The sequence below is a fragment of the Cupressus sempervirens genome, chromosome 7 (genome assembly GCF_028749045.1).
Source record: "Cupressus sempervirens isolate cs-2001-9-10 chromosome 7, ASM2874904v1, whole genome shotgun sequence".
Taxonomy (NCBI): Eukaryota; Viridiplantae; Streptophyta; class Pinopsida; order Cupressales; family Cupressaceae; genus Cupressus; species Cupressus sempervirens.
The window spans coordinates 514,322,042-514,346,727 of NC_143124.1; the positions used below are offsets into that span (position 1 = coordinate 514,322,042).

The 24,686-nt window shown below is 34.3% G+C and overlaps 1 protein-coding gene across 2 annotated transcripts in view; it reads right to left on the bottom strand.

Annotated features, from left to right (window-relative positions):
* LOC149547789 (exocyst complex component EXO70A1-like) overlaps positions 1–24,686 on the bottom strand; it is a 150,364-nt gene that overhangs the window by 74,307 nt on the left and 51,371 nt on the right. For both annotated transcript variants that reach the window (XR_016353923.1, XM_089791840.1), the window contains exon 4: positions 23,787–24,044. Coding sequence is in view for 1 of the 2 variants with exons in the window: in XM_089791840.1 (XP_089647966.1) it covers positions 23,787–24,044 (258 nt within the window). In the remaining variant the exon portion in view is untranslated. The remainder of the gene's footprint in view (positions 1–23,786; positions 24,045–24,686) is intronic.

Genomic DNA, 24,686 nt, shown 5'->3' on the forward strand with positions numbered 1-24,686 from the left:
CTATTTGTCTTTTATAATATTCAAACCCACCAAAAGATATATTTTATCATCGCCACTTTTCTTCATTTTAATTAAAACTTTTAGTAGTTGGTAATCAAGGGACTAACATATGTCAATCATTGTTTTGATGTTATTTCCCTTTATCCAAGTCAGTACTAGATTTGGCTATGATTATCATAGTGGTCCCTACCTTCCGAAATTTATAGCGACATCAGGATATTTATTTGACCAGGCGATAGGGGTACAAATGCCTTGTCTGCTATGACAAGGAGAGGAAGGTGATAACCACATAGGACAGCCTAATTATAGCAAATCATTCACATGGTATTCTAAACTCCATCAAGATATGCCAAGAGACTAAGAAATTATAAAATAGCCAAAGCAAATTTGAATGTTCATAAACGACCAACACCGAGCAAAATGCATCCTTTCAAAGCTCCATTTGTTTACCGATGATGTTGAAGCCCTTGTTGAGATTAACTTGTGACCAGAACCATTTTTCACCAGTGCAATGTGCGGTATCTTTTCCTTCCTATTTATTTCAATTTCAACATATGATTCATTGACAGAGGTATCATTGATACTCCAGACTACAATCATGTTTTGTAACTGCACCTTCCAATGTTGATACGCTATCATTGGAAAGAATTTCATGTACTACTACAACTAATTGCACATTAATTCTGATAAAGTGAAATTTATCTCTAGATTCTCAATTTCAGGTAACCGCTAGACCAATAAAGACCACCAGAGCTTGAACCTATGAGACCCTCCCAATCTTCACCTACTTGAAATTAGGTGTCTTTGTTGAGTTGGATTCTTCCTTTATCATCTTCATTTGCAGCTTGACTCTGATACCTTGTTGGTTTCCAGATATGTTGTAAATGTACTAAGCATTGTCAGATTAGTATGTGTGTTCCAAAAGCAACATCTTCTTAGATTTATAAATAGAGAATAGGTCATGAATAGACATATCCCATCATAGGACATGTCTATTCATTAATAAGATAATTAATATAATAAAAAATTTATTCATATAGATTGTTACATCTCAATTTTTTACTTAGCTTGAAATATAGCCTTTGAGGTTTGCATGAAGTCAATTGGCAGTTTAATTTGATACAATCTAAAAAAATGGTAAGATAGTTGGTCGTTATGATTTCAAGTGAAAATGACATGTTAGTTGATTGTTAATCCCGAATTCATGGAATAATTTATAATTTAATTACGTAGAAATTCCTTGCAAGGAGCATGTCGAAGGGGTGGAAGCATTGTCATAAAAGAATTAGGTAGGGAATCACCATCACTGGGCAGACGGGTAAAGGACCTAGCAATTTGAATAGAATGCATCTACGGGACTCGCATGAGTTATTTAAGAATTTAATTAAATTAATTGAGTTTAAAAATAAAATGTATCTTAAAGGATTTTAATTTATCTTTCGTCATTATTTTTAATAAATATATAATTACGTGCATTTAAATATAAAATGATTTGGCACCATTATCATTTAATAATTTAATAGTTGTACATTATAATAACGTTCAAATTATAATAATTGTATTATTATAATCTTTGAATTTTAATCTTCCAATTTTGTTCTCTTCTTTTTATTATTCTTGCTTTCAACCGATTATTGTTTGGCATGTTTAATAGAATTTATGTTTTTAAATTCATATAGACTTCTTGGGAATTCAAATAGATTCTTGTAACTGCAAGAAGTCGTTAAGTCAGACTCTTCTTTTAATTGAGTTTCATACCTGAAATGATTCATTCTTCTATTCCTTTTTCATATCATTCCTTGCTAACGGAAGCTCGGAGAACAACTAAGTTTCAAAGTCAATACACTTTACTGCTCTTACGTCCATCCCATTATACCTTCATAACCTCTACCACAAGATAAATAACAGAATAAGGATACAATCATTCTCTTTCAGTCTTTCCAACCTTAGCCGCTGATAATACCGGAACGAGAGCTCAGTAACTCGTGGTTGTATTTACCTACAATATTCTTAGCACTCGCCGTGGATCACAATCTGAAGGCAAGAATTTGTTCAAGACTCAAGCCTTCTAAACCACTTAAGGAGTCACGTAAGATGCATGTCGTACTCTGCTTCACATTCTTTATTTTGTTTTCTTTGCCAAAGTCGATCTCAGATTATTTATATGCTCATAGTCTGCTGGTTCTTAGTTAATCTTTTTCATGCTTATAACAACCGTAGCAAGAACATTGTGAAACTATTTTCATGTCATGAAATCTGATAGTTTATTTCCAATGCAAGGTATGATAGGTAGGGATATATGTGTATACACCTTTTGTACTCTATTATATATTTGAAAACCATGCCGTATACTCAGAGAAGGTGCTTGAATCCAAACACTTTCGATTTTGATATGACATTGAAATTAAAAAGTCTGTTTCTTATTCTTTCTCATATATCTATGTCTGAATATGTAGAGCTACTTTGAAATTATCCTTGGATCCATGATAAAAAAAAGTATATCAACCCAATTTAGAATCAGATACATCCTGAAATATATTAAACTAAGAATGAGATATTGAAACTAGAAAACAAGGAATTCACTAGGCGAAGATGCCAGTATGTGTTAAAGAAGATGTAAAGTATTATTGTGATCTTTAATTTGATAACACCTGGGAATCACCGGCTTGGAGGCCTAAATAAGGTGAGGAGGTGAAGAGAACTGAAAAAATGAGGTTGACATCAGTATTCATAAAATTAATACATAAAACATTTCTATAGCTTATGCATGTTTCACTCATGAAGAATGTTGTCAAATTTTGAGATCTTTAAAGAACGTAATTATGTAATCACAAAGTGTGAAATGCTAGATGTATGTAATAATTGATAGAGCCATCTGCTTTAAGAATTCCAAATATATGAGATTCACCCGGTTGTGTAGCCAAGAGAAAAAGGGTGATGAGGTGAAAAAGAGGAAATCTGTAATAATTGAATCCGTATCAGTTATGGCATTTCAATATTTATCATTTAATATGAATTATTTAATAACTCATGCACATTCCTATTATTGTGATCTCCTGCTGCCAAGTCGTATGGTGAGTTAATTACCAGGAAGCCCAGTGGATGGCAAGATGTCCCCTATCTATTCCGGGTAGGGAGGGTCTTTCTCATTAGAGATCGTAAGGGGATAAGATTTGGTTTGAGATTGGGTGGTTAAGCCCCTGACAATGTTTCACCTCTCCTAAGATGTCAGTTGTGAGTCAAACGGAGATAAGTTATACAGTCAATTGTTTAACGGAAAGCAGGTAATATCAGCTTTATTTATGAAGTAAGATTAAATTGAGTTATTTCGTTGTTGCTGTTATTTTACACTTAGATATAAGAAATAGAATCGTGGATTGCTTTTCATTTATATGAATATCAAATATAAGCATATTTCTAACCTTGAGATATTGTCACAATTAAGTAATTGGAGGAAAAGGAATCTGAAGCCCTAATTGATTGAGAGATGACTGGAACCCTAAATGATATAGTGGTATCGAAAACCCTAATTGAATCCGTAGTATTGGAAGCCCTATTTGAATCAATGGTATCGGAAGCCCTAATTGAATCCGCGGTATCGGAAGCCCAGGTAAATCCGTGGTAGCAGAAGCCCTGAGTGAGATAGCGGTATCAGAAGCCCTAAATGAACTGAAGGTAAATGATGCCCTAATTGATACAGTGGTATGTGATGCCCTAATTCAAAATATAGTGGTATTTAATTGTAATTATCATTTGATCTTAAGATAGCGATTTGTAGATGATAGTCATCATATGAAATTGTTATAATGTATTTGTGGATTAACCCGGGTGGTTGCAAAAGCATCCTTAGTTTGATTTCGATCTCAGTTTTTCCAAGGTATGTGGTTTTCAATTTCTATAGTAATTTCATTTGATGGTAATTCAAGTTTGTAGTTAAGAAATTTTGCCTAATTGATTTTAATGATAAAACTTATTCACATGAATGTGAATGATATAACTAACTTCCTATGAAACAAAGTAAAAACAGTATTCTTTGACTATGTTAGATGTTTAATTAGACCCTGGAAAACTAGATGTTTCATAGATATTATATTATATTAATTTTTCTCATATAAAAAATAACCTTATATCTCAAATATATAGAGCACATATATAATAGGTTTATCTAACTGATGCTATCCAACATCAATGATATAAAGAGGATTCAATTGAATATATTCCATTGGAAACTAGTTCTGACACATTAGAGTTTCAAACACATACTGTGTTAATATTCCACAATATGGGACAAGAAGAGTTTTAAGTTTTATGATTGATCATTGTAAAAAAATGTGTATAATGTCCACTTTTATCAAATTTTAAAAAATCAAGATATTTATGCAGATTTGTAATGTCCCCTCCTTAGTTAAATTGGAAAACCCTAGAAAACTAACTTAAATTCTCTCTCCTCACTATAATTTGCAATATCTGTTACCCTTGTATACTTATACCAATGAAGAACAATGATGTTTCCAACAATGTATTTAATAGAACAATCTATCGACATTTCTGTTATCTCATATTTGATCATTAAAAATATGTTAAGAGAATTGATTCCATCTATAATTACAATTCAATATCTTCCTATTCAAGTCCTCACATTATATTTTGACAATTACACCTTTGACCATTCATTATACCTTTATTATTCTTGTTATTGCTTGCAGCTACCTCAGTAATTGTAACTGAACTCACACTAGCTTTATATCTGCAACCATGCCTTCTCCTGTGACTTCCAACCATGCCTTCTCTTGTGCTCATGGCCACCGCTAGATTTCCCATGACTATTCTACTAGTGCTCAAATTCGATTGCTTCCTACTGATAGCCGTGTGCCCCCCACTATCATTGGAAGAAATTTCATGTACTACTACAACTAATTGCACATTAATTATGATGAAATGAAATTTATCTCTAGATTCTCAATTTCAGGTAACCACTAGACCAATAAAGACCACCAAAGCTTGAACCTCTGAGACCCTCCCAATCTTCACCTACCTAAAATTAGGTGTCTTTGTTGAGTTGGATTCTTTCTTTATCATCTTCATTTGCAGCTTGGCTCTAATACCTTGTTGGTTTTCAGATCTGTTGTAAATGTACTAAGCACTGCCGGATTAGTATGTGTGTTCGAAATGTAACATCTTCTTAGATTTATATATAAAGAATAGGTCATGAATAGACATATCCCATCATAGGACATGTCTATTCATTAATAAGATAATTAATATAATAACAAATTTATTCATATAGATATTATATTATATTAATTTTTCTCATATAAAAATAACCTTATATCTCAAATATATAGAGCACATATATAATAGGTTTATCTGACTGATGCTATCCAACATCAATGATATAAAGAGGATTCAATTAAATATATTCCATTGAAAACTAGTTCTGACACATTAGAGTTTCAAACACATACTATGTTAATATCCCACAATATGGGACAAGAAGAGTTTTAAGTTTGATGATTGATCATTGTAAAAAACTGTTTATGTTAGTGTAAATAATTAATTATTATTACACTTTTACTTAAGTTAATGCTTTAGCATATTAGTTGTCATGTAGACACCTAGGAATATGCATAGTCATATGAGTTGTCTTGTTGACAACATAGGAGTTAACAACTTATTTGAGCACATGATGTCTACAACATCTCTTTATGAGATACACCTATGTAAACTTATCCTCTCATCATTGCACAAACTCCTATGCTCAATAGAGGATAATCCACTCTTGGTGAACATGTGCTTCGTTGTTATGTTTATCTCTTTGTTGACTCCTAGTCATTCTAGTTACCTTTATATACAAGGCACTTCTAGTGTGTATTTATCTCATATTCAATTATATCATATCCAATCATCTGATATCCATTCTCATTTGACCATCATTTGTCTCTCTTACCATCTACTGAGCTTCTTGATCTTGGCATTTCATTTTTGCCTTAGGTAAATTCTTTTATGGTATCAAAGCTATGCCAAATTCTTACATGGTATCAAAGCCATGGGAGCTTCATTGCATAGCCATTGGAGAGATTTTTTTTGCAGGTCAAGATAGGAGCTTGCTGGTGCAAATCAGATATTGGCATCAAATTCAGAAGATCAAAAAACCCCCAAATTGACTTTTGTTTCATCAAACTCGGACATCTGAGGTGAAATCTAGAGTTAATTGATTTTTGGTGGTGCGACGGCGGTGATTCAGGAAAAATAATTACAGAGGTGATTTTTAAATAGCAATATCTCCCTCATACGAACTCCTTTTTTCAAGCAATTTTTTTTGTTTTAAGGTAGAATTTTGTGATCTACACATTGGTGCAGGTTGTTTATGATCTCTGTTCTTGAATTTTTCTGCAAATCGCAAATCCCAACTTTTGCAACTTCAAAGGCTTAGTTCAGGCTCATCTGGACACATATTCCAATGCTATTTTTTTTGAGAGTGCATGATTTTTTGTCTACTTTCTAGATCTAGTATTAGTTTGGAGTAATTTTGAGTAGACATAGTACTTTCAAATTTTGGTCTCATTTTGGCCTATTGACACTCGTAATTAATTAGATCCTTGAGAGATCTTGTGTGTTATATTGTTGAGTCTGATATAGCTTCATTTTTGTTGTTGTAACCAACAAAATCAGAAGTCCACCTAGGCCCTAAATTGGCAAGTGGCCATTGTAATTGCACTAAATATAAAGTGCCAAATCATGCATTTAGGGGGGTTTATTTGATTTCTTTTTTGCATTTTGGGGGTGCATACATTATTTGAACTCATGGAGCCATGTCAAAAGTGTCACTTGGTTTAAGATTCAAATTGACAAAAAGGAACTATCAGAAATGGAGTGCTTTGATGATTGATCATCTAAGAGAACATAAGTGTTTCCTTATCTATATTCGAAGATATTTCCACCTAATACTAATTGGGGACATCTTTCTCTTCTTCACTTTATGTATAACAGTATGAGTAAGGAATCTTTTGCTCCTCTTAGTAAAGCAAGTAGTCCTCATGACGTTTGGATGTGTCTTTGGGAAGCATATGGAGATCCACGAGTCCCTCCATTAGCAGAGGACATTCTACCTCTAGTCGCTCCAATTGTGGTACCTACAACTCCATTTGAGATCATACCTCCTGATGCTCCTGTTGCTTCTACTGATCCAGTTCCAGCCACAGATACTCCTAATTTAGTGCAACAGGAGACATCCTGTCTTCCTATTTCAGCTTCATGGGATGATTTTCGTCTAGACATTGTAGTGTTGTTTGTGGAGTCTTACATTGAAGATGTGGGAGACATTATTGATGACATCCATCTTCTTTTTGTTGAAGAGAATTCTTCTTCACTTGTTGCGAGGGAACACTCTAACCCTCAACCACTTGATCTTTCTTTTGAGACTGACATGATTGTGGACGCTTTTTTTTAGCAGTTGGAGGACTCTTTTACTTCAAAGGAGACATATCAGTTTTTGGAGATTGTATTCCAGTTTCCTTAGGCATCATATCTTTTGAGGATTCTTCCTACTAGTTGGGGAGCATTCTCTACTACACCTATGGCACCACTTCTTCCTACAAGGAGGAACATCATTAAATTTTCATGGTGCAGCTTCTTCAATCATCAAGGAGCTTCTTTCATGGGTGTGCGTTCATCATTGAGGGGAGGCTACATTGCTTCTCTTTCCATATCTTCCTATGAGGATGATTCTTTGTCTTTGGAGTTTGATTCACTTTCATACATGGATATGTTACCTTGTTTGCCACCTTCTTTTGGGCATCCACCAGATTGGCTTATGGCATCTACATTCATCAAGGACTAGAAAACATATGAGCAGACTTCAGAGGCAGCATCCATAACATACTACATATGGATTACTCATCCATCTTCCTATCCAAAATCGGAAGTATACTTGCACCTATACTTGGTGCATCTTCTTCCTAAAGGGAGAAATTTTGTTTGTAGGCATTGGATACTTCTTTGTCTTCATGAGATCCTTGCAGGAGATTATTCAATATGGGGGGATACCATCATGTATTTTTTCTTATGGGGGATATATGCTTGTACATGCATGATGTATGGGGGTCTTGATTACTCCATCCTTGCATGCATCTTGTACTACTTCATCTCTCTGTTTGGAGGAGGTTTTTCCCATGAGGTTTTTCCTCTTTCTCAATTTTCAAAGAGATCGCATTGCATTGCATAGCATTGTATGTAGAGCATTGCATTTGTATATGGGTACCTAACATAGCCTTGTACTTAAGTTTACTCAAGTTAATGCTTTAGCATTATAATTGTCATGTAGACACCTAGGAATATGCAGTCATATGAGTTGTCTTGTTGACAACACATGAGTTAGCAACTTATTTGAGCACATGGTGTCGACAACATCTCTTTATGAGATACACCTATGTAAACTTATCCTCTCATCATCGCACAAACTCCTGTGCTCAATGGAGGATAATCCACTGTTGGTGGACATCTGCTTAGTTGTGATGTTTATCTCTTTACTAACTCCTAGTCATTCTAGTTGCTTTTATATACAAGGCACTTCTAGTGTGCATTCATCTCATATTTAATTATCTCATATCCAATCATCTGATATCCATTCTCATTCGATCATCATTTGTCTCTCTTGTGCTATTTACTGAGCTTCTTGATCTTGGCATTTCATTCTTGCCTTGGGCAAATTCTTTCATGGTATCAGAGCTATACCAAATTCTTACAATGTATAATGTCCATTTTTATCAAATTTTAAAAAATAAAGATATTTATGCAGAATTATAATGTCCCCTCCTAATTAAATTGGAAAACTCCAGAAAACTAACTTGAATTCTCTCTCCTCACTATAATTTGCAATATCTATTACCCTTGTATACTTATACCAATGAAAACAATGATGTTTCCAACAATGTATTTAATAGAACAATCTATCGACATTGCTGTTATCTCATATTTGATCATTAAAAATATGCTAAGAGAATTGATTCCATGTATAATTACAATTCAATATCTTCATATTCAAGTCCTCACGTTATATTTTGATAATTACACCTTTGACCATTCATTATACCTTTATTATTCTTGTTATTGCTTGCAGCTACCTTAGTAATTGTAATTGAACTCACAATAGCTTTATATCCGCGACACTACAGTTGGTCATCATTTGCACAGGATTGAACTATTCATTGATGGAGCTCATATTTATTACTTTTTTATTGAGGCTTCGTTATTATTGAGCACTTTATGTTATAACATGGAATTATGAAGTTAAATTTTCTTAATCGAGAAACATGCACTATTGGGATTATAAATATGACTCCAATGTTGAGGAATGATCATCCAATTAATTGTCTATTGCTTTTGATAATTTCTTGCTGAGGTTTTGAAGATTATGTTTTCTCCATTTCATTGCTGAGGTATAGTGGAACTGGTATTTGCATTTCTGAAGAATTGTTTAAGTCTCCCATTCTGTGGCTATTTGGAAGACATTGAATTTGTTGGTGATACATTTCATCTGCATTTGCAATTGGGAACTCAGCAATTCTAAATAATATCTTTTTTGATTTGGGCATCAAGCTTCTGGATATATCAGTGTGGGTTTTGTCTCCGGGATTTTGTGTGATCTATTTGCATTTCAATGCCTATGCTCTTTGTTTATCCGTGTGGGAATTTTGTTACATCCCAAAATTTTAAAATAAATCATAGCTATTGTGATGATTAGTTAAAACTATTGATTCCTTGTTCATGTTAAAAGGGTAGTTATATTTAACCATTGTTTCATATGAATTTGGTTGTTATCAATTATTACGTATAACTGCTTATCGATAATGGTAGTTAGCCATTACTTGTCATATCTTAATGATGGTAGTTAGCAGTTGCTTGTTTACTACATGATGGTAGTTAACTATTTTCTTTACAACTATTTGTGTTATATGTTGATATGGATTTATCATGGAGAACTTGTTATTATTGTGAAAAATGTTACACGGGTGGTTGCAAGAGTAAACAAAGGGGGGAAAGAATTGCTTAACAAGATCTACGGAATGGGGCACTACTTTAGTTCTTTTATCCGATCGACAGGTATGACCCCTAACTACCTTAATAAGGACCTAGCGACTGTATAACAAGGTACATACATTGGACACACATGAGCTACTTGAACATCATTTAAAACATTTAAATATTTTAACATAATCAAATTCGTACCTTTGATGATTTATGTTGGCATCCTCATCATTTTATTATATATATATATATAAATGCACATGCATACAGGTATGATGCCACCATGGTATTAAATTATCCAAGCTCGTCTCTATTAATATACGTATACATACATACATGCATATACATTGGGAGGATACGAAGATAAAATAATTCTCCAATTATGCACGTATATAGATATGCATATCCTAATAGGTATGACCTTGGATACAATGATAGTATGATGACATCATTCAAAAATAATATATATACATATTTATAAATTATTCTTTTAATAAGGAGTCCTTCAAATTATGTTTTTTAAATTATAAGTCTCTAAGAGGGACGATGAGTATACTTGGCAATATTTCTTTCTTTTGAATCAGTGAACCAAGAGGTCGATGATATTGTTTGCAACTGCCATCTTGCACTGCAGAGTCAATTGAAGCTTTCTCTTTTGTTTAAACATATATGCTCGACTACATTTCTTTCAGCTATCACCAATACTGCTCTCCCTTCACCGTTTCTTTCTTTTACATGTTCTTACTCTTTCCATATAGCCTGATATTGAAAGTGAATCTGAGCTTGCTATTTCTTTTATCAAGGGACTCTATATTTGATATCCGTGTTGGCAACCCAAATTATTGAGAGCTGGCCAGTCGAGATTAACCGAGTTCAATTCCATCATTGATTAGGTTATGTGAATAACTTTTATTCTTTTTTCTGGTGAATATATTGCATCTGAAATCTAGATACAAGGGAGTTATTTCCAATGTTATTTACTCAATGAAAAATTGTTAAGTAAAAGATGATTATCAAATAGTTCATTCAATCAAGCTCACCAAGTAATCTGACCATGTTCGAGTCTGAGACTGAATGAATATGCAATGCTTTGTTTTCATTTTTGAATCAGTTTGTCCTTTAAATTCTAAAATATAATTTTCTGATTATTTTGAGAGAAGTCCTTGAGTCACAAGGACGGCTTCATGCTAGTTTTAAATTATCATCTTTCCATTAACTGAGTTTCAGAAAATGAATTGATATCATCTATGAACAGACACCAAGGACTCACCCTGGGCTGGATGGCCAAGAAAGAGGGTGAAGAGGTAGAAAAGAATTTTTGCAAAAACAAGGAAAAGGAATCAGATTTGATATGATAACTTTAACTTTAAGAACTATCCAATAAGCACATGTATGTCCAATCTACTTACCATGTTGTCAAGTCGAGTGGTGGTGATCAAGTATTATAAACCCATCTAAAACCTTGGCCAACATTGTTAAAGGCATACTTGCCTTCTATAAATCACATGATGTCAGTGGCGTCAATCAATCAGACATGTCCATCTATTACTGAGCAGACATTCTAAACACCGGAATAGCTCAAATGGTTGAACTAATAGTGCTCCAAGCCTAGCCCTAGGGTAGGGAGGGTTTTTCTTGTGAAAAGATTGTGTGGGGATTGATATTGTCTGTGGTTGGAAGGTTAAGCCTAAGCTAATGCTTCTCCTCTTCTGCAAAAGTCAAGGCTTGCACAACAATTACAAACTCTCCAATTAAATTTGTATATTCTTCTACCATTCATTACTATGCATTTACTTTACCTTGGAATTATTGAATATCATAGAACTAATGGTAATAATTTAAGTTCTTTATGTAATTATGATAAAAATCAATTACTTCAGTTGGTTGTTAATTCAATTAATTTCACGTGAAGTGGAATTAAATATGTTCAATTCGGTAATTTGGATATTAAGTATTGGTTTCATATCTGCTTTGATTTAGAATATAGCTATATCCTTTTAGTTAAGAAAAATTGTTTGTAACAAATTAACTAGCAAATCTGGGCACAAGATATCTCTTTTGTGTAGCAGCATTATCATCTACAAACAAGTGCCAACATTCTGAAATTGCAAACATCTAGAGTCTAAATTTGAATGCCACTACAATCTATCATTGGCGTTGGTTGTGCCTAGAGTTTGAAGGGAAATCGAGCTATGTGAAGCCTTGTTTGTGGATGTTAAAACACCACCTGGGCATCTTCTTTGGGAGCTGCCATTGAATGCCAGCATTGGCATCATTTCCAGACTGCCATGGCTAGCAACAAGGTCTATATTTTGGTAATTGAGCACAGACATTGTTTATTATGCAAAATTGGTTGGCTCTAAGCAGATTAGAGGTTCTTTTAATATTGAATTTGCTATTTTTGCATTGTTATCTTATATAGTTGCAAATTACTATAGACTTGCTCCTCAGTTGCATCTGTTATTATACTTCCAATATTAGTTAGTTTACTTACGCATTGTCTCAAAAAAGACAAAAAACAAAAAAAATGAAAAAAGTATTTTGCATTCCATTAGCATAAACAGTAGAAACAGCTCAAGCTCTTTACAGGTTGAGAGTCTTATCAATCCTTTGTTGTCCTATCACCAATTCACCCAAGATGGCCATAATATCCAATTGAACATCACCCATTCTATCTAGAGAGTAGTTTCTTCTTCTCTGATAGATTTTATAGCCTTGTCTTTTACCATTCATCAACCTAAACCCAACAAATTGGAAGGTTCGAGCTCTGATACTACTAAATATCATAGGAAAAAGATAGACGATGGTAAACTAGCAACTGCAACTCCAGTTAATGCCGTACAAATTTAATTGCAATCAATAAGTTCAAGATCTCAAAAATTTTTGCACCCAAGTCTTCTATTGATAATTCCATATGAGGAGTCAAAATGTGGTATGGGCTGATCTCACAGAGTTTTTGCAGCAGTTGACAACCGTCAAGCTAAGCATCAGGCCATAGTTATCGAGGTCACAGGTATAATATAGGGTGGTATGGTTGTTGTTTTATTTGATTTCGGAGCTACTGACTCTTATATCTCCATATGTAGTGGAGCGTTGCGAGCTAGTGGTAGTTAGACAGGATGTCAATTGGGAAGTAGAGTTAGCCTCAAGAGCCAAAGTGTCAGTTAGTTCCATGGTACATGATTGCCAGATTCAAATTGGAGACATGACCACGATGTCTGATCTATGCATTACCCCTCTAGGTTCTTATGATGTTGTCCTTAGCATGGATTGGCTTTATGCCTATAGTGCCAAAATGGATTGTCAACAAAAGAGGGTAGAATGAGTGGATGAATATGGGATCTCTAGAGTGATTTTTGGAGAGAAGAGACCAATATCCTTTTGTATGATTTCCGCTATGCAGCTTAGACGGTGCATGCGAAAAGGATGTCAGTTGTTCACTATCACCATTAGTGACAGAGAGGAAGATTCAAAGGGAGAGCCATCCCTCAATGATTTTCCAATCCTGCAGGACTTTACATAGGTATTTCCTTTAGAGCTCCCTAGTATGCCTCCACCTAGAGGAGTGGATTTTCACATAGACCTTGTGCCAAGAGCCGAGCCACTATTGAGAACACCGTACAGGATGACTACTCATGAGCTTAGTGAGCTAAAGACTCAGTTGGAGGAACTCTTAGAGAAAGGCCATATTTGGCCTAGTGTGTCACCTTGGGGTGCACTAGTAATCTTCGTAAAGGACGGATCACTGAGGTTGTGTATTGATTATCCGCAGTTGAACAAAGTAACCATCAAGAACCAATACCCACTTCCCAGGATTGATGATCTCTTTGATTAGTTAAAGGGTGTCCAAGTATTTTTGAAGATAGATCTAAAGTCGAGTTATCATCAGTTGAGGATTGTGTATAGTGATATCTACAAGAGTGCATTCCGCACGAGCTATGGTCAATACGAGTTCACCGTGGTATCATTTGGCCTCACAAATGCTCCATCTATATTCATGAGCCTCATGAATGGAGTATTCCATAAATATTTCGATAAGTTTGTGGTCATATTCCTTGATGATATTCTGATATATTCTCGTAATGAGGAGCATGAAGAGCACCTGAGACAAGTGTTGCAGAAGTTGAGAGAGTAGTTGTATGGTAGCTTGTCAGAGTGTGCATTTTATAGACCTAAAATACGTTATTTGGGTCATGATATATCAGGCGATGGAGTCTCAGTAGATCCATCGAAGATTAGGGCCATCATGGATTGGCCAGCACCCACCAGTATCACTGAAGTGAGGAGCTTTATGGGACTAGCAGGATTTTACCAACACTTTATTGCGGGATTCTCCAGATTGGCACACCCAATCACATCTCTTCAAAAAAAGGGGAAGAAGTATGAGTGGACAGAGAAGTGTGATAAAGCTTTCCAAGAGCTCAAGAGAGCCCTCACGAGTGCACCAATCCTTGCAGTGCTAGGTCATTTTGCAGATTTTGTGGTGTGCATGGATGCATCTTTGGATGGTATAGGGGCAGTCCTTATGCAGGATGGATGACCTATTTCCTACGAGTCTAGGAAGTTAAAGACTCGTGAACTCAATTACCCTACTCACGACCTAGAGCTTGCAGCAGTTCTTCATGCTTTAGTAACATGGTGACACTTCCTTCTAGGTCATAGCTTTGAACTTCATTCTGACCACCAAAGCTAGCAGTACATATTTACTCAGCCAAACTTGAATGCTAGGAAAAGAAGGTGGATGGAGTTTCTTTGTGAGTACGATTTTGATGTTCATTACATTAAGGGAAAGGAGAATGTGGTTGTAGATCCTTTAAGTAGAAGGAGCCATGAGCTTTCATCTGTGACTACTTGCACCAATTTGAGAGAGCAGATCCTACACCATTTGCTAATGGATGAACTTTATGCAAAAGTTAGTCAGTTGATGCATTCTAAGAGACCCTTAAAAGGGAAGTATTCAAAGTATTCCTTGGAGTCCGATGGACTTTTGCATCATAGAGGACGTATGTATGTACCTTCCATTGGGGGTTTGCGTGAGCTCATTGTACTTGAGGCTCACAAAGCACCTTATGCAACGCACCACGGTGTTAAGAAGTTACATGCAGATTTAAGGCAGTTATATCACTAGCCAGGCATGAGAGTGCAGATTGCTAGCATTGTTGCGAGATGCCTTGAGTGTCAAAGGGTGAAGGCAGAGCACCATCATCTTGGTGGGCTTCTTTAGCCTCATGAGATTGCAGAGTGGAAGTGAGATGTTATATCTATGGATTTTATTGTTGGTCTTTCCATGTCTTCTCACTGCTATGATGTCATTTTGGTGAAGGTTGACACATTGACCAAGGTTGCCCACTTCTCACCTGTGCATATTACATAAACAGCACGAGATATAGCTCAAGTGTTTTTGCGAGACATTGTTAGACTTCATGGCATTCCCCGTAAGATCATCTTCGATAGAGACTCACTGTTCACTTCATCCTTTTGGAGAGAGTCGCAGGCAGCATCGGGCACTAGGCTCAATTTCAGTATAGTGTACCATTCTCAAACTGACGCTTAGACCGAGGAAGTGAATCAGGTTTTGGAAGACATTTTGCGTATGTACGTGATGGACCATCAGGTCAAATGAGAGGAATACTTGCATATTGTCAAGTTTTCCTATAACAATGGGCACCATTCCTCCATAGGTATGCCGCCTTATAAGGCCTTGTATGGAAGACCTTGCAAAACACCCTTGAGTTGGGATAGGATAGAGGATAGGGTATCTATTGGTCCTCAGTTAGTCAAAGAGATGGTACAACAGGTGACCCTGATTAGACAGTGCCTTATTGAGGCACAAGATAGGTAGAAGAAGTATGCTAATGCGAAGAGGATAGACAAAGAATATAAGGTTGGAGATAGAGTTTTCTTAAGGGTGCAACCGCACAAGAGTCCTATTCGATTCGGAAAGGGCTCTAAGTTGGAGGATAGGACCAGCTGCATACCGTCTAGCCTTGCCAACTAGCCTGTCACACATCCATGATGTGTTTCACATTTCTATGCTTAGAGCATACATTTATGACGAGTCTCACATTATAGATTGGAATGCCTTACAGGTGGAGTTAGGCGGGCAATTAGTGTTGGAGTCTATCCGTATTATTGCCCGATGGACCATAGCTCTTCAAGGCCAAGAACTAGACTAGGTTAGGGTCCAATGGGATTGTTATAATGAAGTCACGGCTTCATGGGAGGATGCAACACAGATGAGATCCCATTACCCATATCTTTTTTATGAGCTCTAAGAGGAAGTTCATGCCTAGTGGGGGAGGATGTAGGGCCTCGACCCGACCCATCATAGTACAATTGATACATTGTTATTTTAATATATTATGACTTGATATGTCAAAACATTGTCAGACAGACTGGACATTATTATGTTATTTTATGTCATATAATGTTTTACTTTTAGATGTTTAATCATGTTATTTAATGTTTTATGAACATGCATACTGATGATGTAGTATAGTAAGTGAATGTAGAATTAGGAATATGATTAACACCTTGATTATGCAATTTTTTTAATGGTTAAATATATGAGCAAAAATGAGATAAACAGTTAATTATATGAAAGATTTATGTTTTGATTTATGTGACTATCCAGATGAGCTTTATATATATGCATGTGATTTTTCTCAAGCTATTGATGTGTAAAATGAGTGTGCAGGATTATTAGCCAGGAAATCTAACGGAGAATCAGAACTAGACCCTATATATCGTTTGTGAAAACCAGGATTGAGTGTAATGAAAGATGCAGACCTCATTGTTTAGTATTTTTTTTGTATCGTAAATTGAATATGTGTATCATTCTATAATCATTAAGTGTTAATGTTTTGTAATAGTGATCTTATAGTGTCACTTGACACTCGTGATTCGTATATGCATTTCAGCATGATAATTAGGATTAACCAAGTAACCTAAAAATCTAAGTTAGACTGATACTAATTAGTTAGTAATCGAGATTAATTACCCTAATCATGGTTTAGTGATAAGTTTATAAATCTAGAGTTTTTAGAAAGTCCAAATATTTCAAGCACTTTAATAGGTCATTAAATAGTCCTAGAGCCCAAAAACTATGAAAACTAAGTGTTTAGGGGGTATATGTATGGGTTGGAGGCATTTTCCACTCCTCTAGCCCCTTTTGTTGACTTTTGTGACCACCCAAATATCTCAATTTTGCTTTAGTGCGAAAACTCGAGTTACAACATGAGTTTCAGAAGTTATACTCCACCATGAAGTTTGTCTTAATGTTGAAGATAAGTTAGAAGACTCTAGAATCCTTGAGTCAAGTGAGGGAGTTATTGCATTTTGTAGGTCGTTGAGTTGGGAGCCTATTTAATGGTAGATTTGAAGGTGGAAAAGTGTTCACCCAACTTCTAGATTTAGAGAGAAAAGTCAAGATTGAAAGAAAAGGAAGGATAACTCTTCTCAAATTTCAGTTTTCCAAAACCATTTGTAGAAGTAGGAATCCTTCAAGCTCGTGTTTTCATGTTATGTTTCATTTCTTAAAGTAGGTTTTGCATATGTGTGTTCATGTGTATGATGAACATGTTAGGGGTGGGATTGTAATGGGTTTTCTTTCAATGTTTTCCTTTGTGTTTTACTTTTGTTTTTGAAGAAAATTGTAAGAGATGTGTTGGCATTACTCACCCTCGGATAGGGCAAAAGTGGTCATGTACAAGAAGAGGGCTTCAGTTGGACTCCGGCAGTGTAGAGTCTTTCCTCATGACAAGGAGAGGAAGAGAGTAGGGTGTTATGGGCCCCTACTCATCAGTACAAACCATGTTTTGTGTTTTGGAAATTGAGAAATGAAAGAACGGAAGTTCTTGTGATTATAGCCTCGAAAGGGCATCTATTATGGTGTTGTTACCGACTTCTCCTGTCTATAAAAATCTACCTTCTCCTAAGTTTGGTTTGAAAATGAACCCATTGTGCAAACCTGGGATGGGAGTAAATGGTTGATTGTGTCTTCATGTTTAAACTATTTGTCTCCCAGTCAGTTTCATTTTCTCTATGGTTACCTTGTTGAAATTTGCAAATTTCGTAGTGGAGCCAAGCAAAAATTTAGAGTTGGTGTTTCAATTCAAATATTTGGGAGATTTCTCCTCGAGATAATGATCCTATTGTATAAATGTTATTGTTAAACTTATTTTTGAAACAATTATGATATCAGGTTTTCTTCCCTGGTTCGTTCCCGAAGGGGTCCTTAAATCAGATGATCGAAAGAAAAAATGGAGTATTTTCCTTTCCAATGATTTTCGTGTGATTATATTTTTATGAATATGTTTATCAGTAAATGGATGCAATGATGTTTTACCTCTCCTATGGCATTCTTATAATTCAAATTTGTATTCATATGTTTGAGTGGTAATTAGACAAAACAATGATATATATAAAGCCATGCAATTTGATTTTGAACTATGTTAAGAAAATTTGATTATGTGAATAAAATTTCGTCTCGTATTTCATAATTGATTGAAAGGAGAAAAAATCCTACATTATTGTATCAACATAATATTAAACTCTATGTTATAATCCAACTATATATATATATATATATATATACTCTTTGCCATATAAACTAAATAAATTTAAAAATCCAATACTTAGAAAAAAAGGGGACTTAGAGAAAAATATACCATCCTAGACCCAAAAAAAAAAAAAAAAAAAAAAAAACTATCTTTTGTATGGGAAAAATTTTAATTCCCCTTATTGAACAAAGAATATTCCCTTTGGATCTCATTTAAATATTTTGATACCAATTTAAAAGAAAAAAATTATATAATTATAAAATGAAATAACATCAAAAAAAATTAAATAAATAAATAAAGGAGGGGGATTACCTACCCTTACCATTTAAAATATCTCTTAATGAGGGTGCTAACGTCACCCCACCTTTTTCTCTCCCAAAAATAGGTGCAGCTTTTGGAGAATGTGTGGGCAAAGTCAAAAATGAAAGTGGGAAAGCATTTAAAGTTTTAAAAAAACATTTACTTCCACCCTCCTTCCTCATATGCCTTCACATCATGGAATGTGATTTTAAAGTGCCTTCTTTCTAGGGAAGTGGGGATCCCACTTGCCCAGGTGGCCTAGGAGATAGGAGGGAAAGTAGAAAATGGGTAGGGGTTAGGGGTTGTTAAGAGGTAGGTAAGGTTAGATGTAGGGGGTAGTTAGTATTTTTTTTTTAAATAGAATTTTGTAAATTTTGCTAATAAGCGGATCTAATGATTAGAATATCTTACTTTTTTTTGGAAGTTGTTATTTTATTTTTTTAAAGTATCAGTAATTTAGTAAGAAAATTAAATTATAAAGCTAATATAAGTGAGATTTGATGATGTCATTTTGTTAGTATTAGATAATGTTAATAGTTAAGTGTTGGGATTTGTATGTTAGATGTTAAATTAGTTTAGTTAGTTATTTTGTTTTAATATTTCGATTAGTTAGATTTAGATTTATTTAATTTGTTATTAGAGTAATTTAATTATGTTGCTAATTAATATTTTTCTTTATTAATATTATATTGGTTAAGTTATTATTATTTTTAAGTAGTTGTAATTTATGTTTACTAGTAGGTATAGTATATTGTTGATTTTCGTATGGGTTATTTGAAAAGTAAATAAAAATAATATATTGTCTTAGATTAATTTAATTTAATTTAAAAATATATTATTTTCTCATATAAGATTTAATTGATATTAATATATAGTGAAATCTAAGATTGATCTTAAAAAGATGAGTTAGTATACTTAAATTGTATATGATTTGAAAGTATAATGCTTGGACCTTTTAATTAATTGCATTGGGTTGCTTATTTTAAATAATAAATTAAATAATGAATGTTTAAATATAATGATTTATTCCTACACATTGGTTATAATCAAAATGAAGTGTTAAGGTATTGTTACAGAAACCTAGGTTTGTCTTTCAACATACTTATACTTTAACTTGTGAAACAAAATTTATCGATTAAATTAACACCTAATGTGACTTATGTATGTCTTTAGTCAACCGGTATTAACATAGTAGATGTAATTAACTTATATATATATATATATATATATATATATATATATATATATATATATATATCATGTGTTTTTGCCCCATATTTTGGGCATGACACAGGGTTCGAATTTCCCTAGGCTACTTTGAACCCGCAATCCAGAATTTGAACCTGGGCGAATTTTGGCTGCCCAAATCGAATTTGGATGAATTCCTGAGGATGGGTGACTTTCAAGTCACTTTTTATAACAAATTTTATATTTTTTGAGTTTTGGTTGCCCTAAAAAGTGAATGTAAGTATGTTATTTTGGCTTCTAACATCATTTGTAGTGTGCAAATAGGTGATTTTGTGAGCAAATAGGTGATTGAGCAAAAGAAGTTTTTGCAAGGTGGAGATGGAAGAATGGATTGTTAGCTATATTGAAGTGTTTGTGTCTCATTGCTACATCTTTGCAAGCTTACAATGTCAGGAAGAGGTAAGTTCTTGTTCTATTTTCATTTGTTTCAATGTTTCATAAAGGCTAAAATTTTATTCTCAATAATAATATCAATATGTCAATATGTACACAATTTCTTATCATAGGAAAAGGAGCTTCAAAGAAAACCTACATCTTCCTTAGTAGGCAATGCCAATATCCCACAAAGAATAGAACCCCCATCTGATTCTCCTTTGTGGAAGTATGTGGATATTCTAGAACCCCTTCTAAGAGGTGGTGGCTTCCATTGGAAATGTTGGGGTTGTGATGTAGAAAAAAATAGTTCATATTATCGTGTGGTGGGTCATTTGTGTGGATACCTTGGTAGAAGAGTGAAGAAGTGTCTTGGAAAAAAAATGCACCTATGCCAAACTTAGTAGTATTAAAATATATTGAAGAGCATGGGCAAGTTGGAGAGAGAGAGAGAGAGAGGAACTTAGACAAAATGCCATTGATGGTAATAAGAATAAGAAAAGAACAAAAGGAATGAAATCCACCCCAAATATTGTGATAAAAAAACACCCCTTCTATACTACCTCAACTGCCCCTGATTCTCAAAATGAAGCACCCATTCGACACAAAAGAAAGGGACCACTTGAAAATGCATTTCAAAATAAGAGTAGGGAAATTGCTGACATTGATGCGGCAAGATGCTTATGTGCAAATGGGTTTTCTTTTAATCTTGTTAGTTCTCCATACTTCAAGAAAATGTTGAGAAGTGATAATAAAGCACCTGCGGGGTATTCAGGTACCAGTTTTGAGAGAGTACGAACCACCTTGTTGGATGACGAGGTCAAGTTGATTGATGAGCAATTGAAGTCCATCAAGGATTCGTGGATTGAGACAAGGGTAACAATTGTTTCAGACGGGTGGAAAGATGCTAGAAATTGTCCACTGATCAATGTTTTGGCGATGTGCCCTAAAGGGGCAATGTTTTTTAAAGCAGTGGATTGTGAGGGGCAAGTAAAAGATAGGCCATTCATTGCTAATATCCTAATTGAGGCCATTGAACTAGTGGGTGCAAGAGACGTTGTCCAAGTCATAACAGACAACACAAATAATTGTAGAGCTGATGGCTTGTTGGTTGAAGAGAGATACCGACATATTTTTTGGACACCTTGTACAGTTCATTCATTCAATCTTATGCTACAAACAATTGGGAAGAGTATTCAGTGGATCAAGGAGATGTATGTAGAAGTTTCTGACATCCAAATGTTCATCACAAACCACCACATGACTCAAAGGATATTCAGAATGTTCTCACTTATGGAGTTGGTGAAGGTAAGCAAATCTGAACTCAAGTTAATTTTAAAAAACTAGTATATTACAATATCTGATTTTTTTATTATGTATTGATGTGTATTCTTTTATCAAGTATGTATCTAACAATTTGTATTGTTTTTGCTCTATTTTATGTTACAGGTTGCTGAAACACTTTTTGCATCAAATGTAATTGTCTTGAGACGGCTATGCAAGTGAAAGAGGCACTTACCATTTGGGTAACCAGCAATAATTGAGCTATATGGAGGCAAAGCAATACTGAGAGGGCAACCAAAATATGGAAGAGGATATTGGATGAAAATTGGTGGGAATGTGTGGAATATCTCATTAATCTCACCGCACCCATTATGATCATGCTTAGGCAGACAGACATGGATAGGCCTTACCTAGGAGAGATCTATGATGGCATAGACTCGATGCTTGAGAATATCAAGCAAATTGTAAATTAAAAGGAACAAGATCCTCAAGAGATCTTCTTCAAACAATTGCGTTATAGAAAGATGAAACAAAATGACCACTCCTCTACATTTGCTTGCCTATGCATTGACGTCTAAATACTATAGCACCCAATCTACTGATCTACCAGGAAGGCTACCACCCTATAGAGACATAGAAGTGTCTAATGGATACAAAGTAGCATTTGAAAGACTCTTTATTGATGATGGAATGCGAGATTTGATTACGGATGAGTTCATACAATTTGTGGATGCAAAAAATTTAAGTAATGATGCTCTTCATCATCGGTTTAGGAAGGATGCTCATAGTTGGTGGTACCATCATGGCCAAAGATTTCAATTGTTACAGCCCCTTGCAATCAAAGTGATATCACAAGTAAGTTTAATTTTTTAAATTGTTATTAGTTTCCTTTGTCTAAAAAAATTGTTAGAAATTCTAAGATTCAAGTTACATAATTTAAATTTTATTTTAATTGTTTACATGTCATGTCTTCATAAATTGCTAGTTCATCCGCTTTAGAGAGATTGAAGCACATATTCTTTCATCCATTCAGTGAAGTGCAATAGGTTGCAATCAAAATAGCAGAAAACTTGGTGTTTGTGCATTACAGCTTGTGTCTTCTCTCGCACAAGAGTAAAGAATACAAAGAAGGGGAGACAAAGCAGTAAGATGTAGATGCAGAGTTGGCAGACTTGGATATTTCTGCTTCTCAGCTTACAATTACAGACTTTGAAGATTTTGATGCACATACTATTGTTGTTGGTGCTAATCCCATTGGCCTTAGCTCTATTGCTGAGTCAACTAATGTGGAAGGACTACGAGAAGAAGAAGAAGAAGAATAAAAAAAAATTATACATTATGAGTAGTTGACTTGAAGTTGAAACAATGATACTTGAACTTGCTGTTATGATTCATGGATAATAGTTTTTTTTTAAGTTTTAATGTTTCGAATCTCTAATGTTGAACTTGAAAATTGAAATATATGACGGTATGATCTTTATTCATGATGCTATGATTACAACTTACGTGTTTAAAGTTTATGCCTATGGTGTTTTTGTTGTTTAAATGATTAGCTTAGTTTACATGATACATCATATGATTTTATGATACTCTATGGTTCTAGGCATCATATATATATATATATATATATATATATATATATATATATATATATATATATATATATATATATATATATATATATATATATATATATAATTTTTCATGTTTTTCCACGAACGAACCCAAAACCCTTTCCAAAATTTTGCCATACCGGTGAACCGGTTCTTTGAACCAAACTCGAACCAGTAACTAAGTATATTCAAAATAATCACATTTTAACTTTGAAAAAGTTTTATTTCACAAATCTAGTGCCTAGCTAAAACTACTAGATGAATTGCACTGAAAAACTGTTAAGACAATGCTTTATTCTCAAATAATCTTTACCCATCACAATTTCAGTGAATGTTAGGAATCAAGAAATAAGAAATTCAAAGAAAATTTGATGTTACATACCTGTAGATTTTGGTACATTGTTGGTGGTGCCCAGAACTAATCATGTGCTTTGCAATCTCAAACAGTTCTGGAGGCATCTTGACTGGAACTAAAGTTTGCAATACAGTTGGTGCAATATCAAATTTAGACCCATTTTCAGTCTTCCTGAAAGAGGATTGAAACATGGAATTCAAGCCTGGAGAACTCTTTCTTGCACTTATCAAATGTTTGTTTGTAATTGGTAAAAGGCCAAATAATTGTTCTGAGTCGACAACTTTGCTGCAGCAACATGGAACAATTAATAATGATTAGCTTTAAAAAGTACTGAAGAGGTAATAAGAAAATAAAATACATATTAGAATAATAATATTATTACTAAATATTTAATGAAAATTCATAATATCCTTTTCCTGTTTGAAAAGAAAGCATTCTCAGACTGCCATGAATAGACAAGTGAAACTTGAAAGAACAGCATCAAACATGGTAAATCATTTTTCGTAGAAGGTGCATTCAATGGGTATCGAGGGATGGAAGTTAAAATGTGGTGTTGTATTCTTTCTTAGAATGCTTTGTACTTCTAAAGATGTCTGACTCTCTATATTTTGAATATTTTTAAATTTTTCCGTGTAGATAAAAACACTCCAGTTGGTAACCAATTTGTTTTGCACTTCTTCCCAATAATAAATATGTCAAACAGTTGGTATGTCTGTAAATGTGACCAAGTTTCTGATCTTTTCTCCAAGTTTAAAAGGATACATATTTTGACAAACAGTTTATATGGATTACCATGGAAGAGTTTAACTGACAATGATTAAGTTTGTTTCCACATTGCCATTGCATATCATTCATAGAGCTTCAAATTGCATTGGTCACATTAAGGAGGCAATTCACAAGTCCCATAAATACATATTAGAAAACATA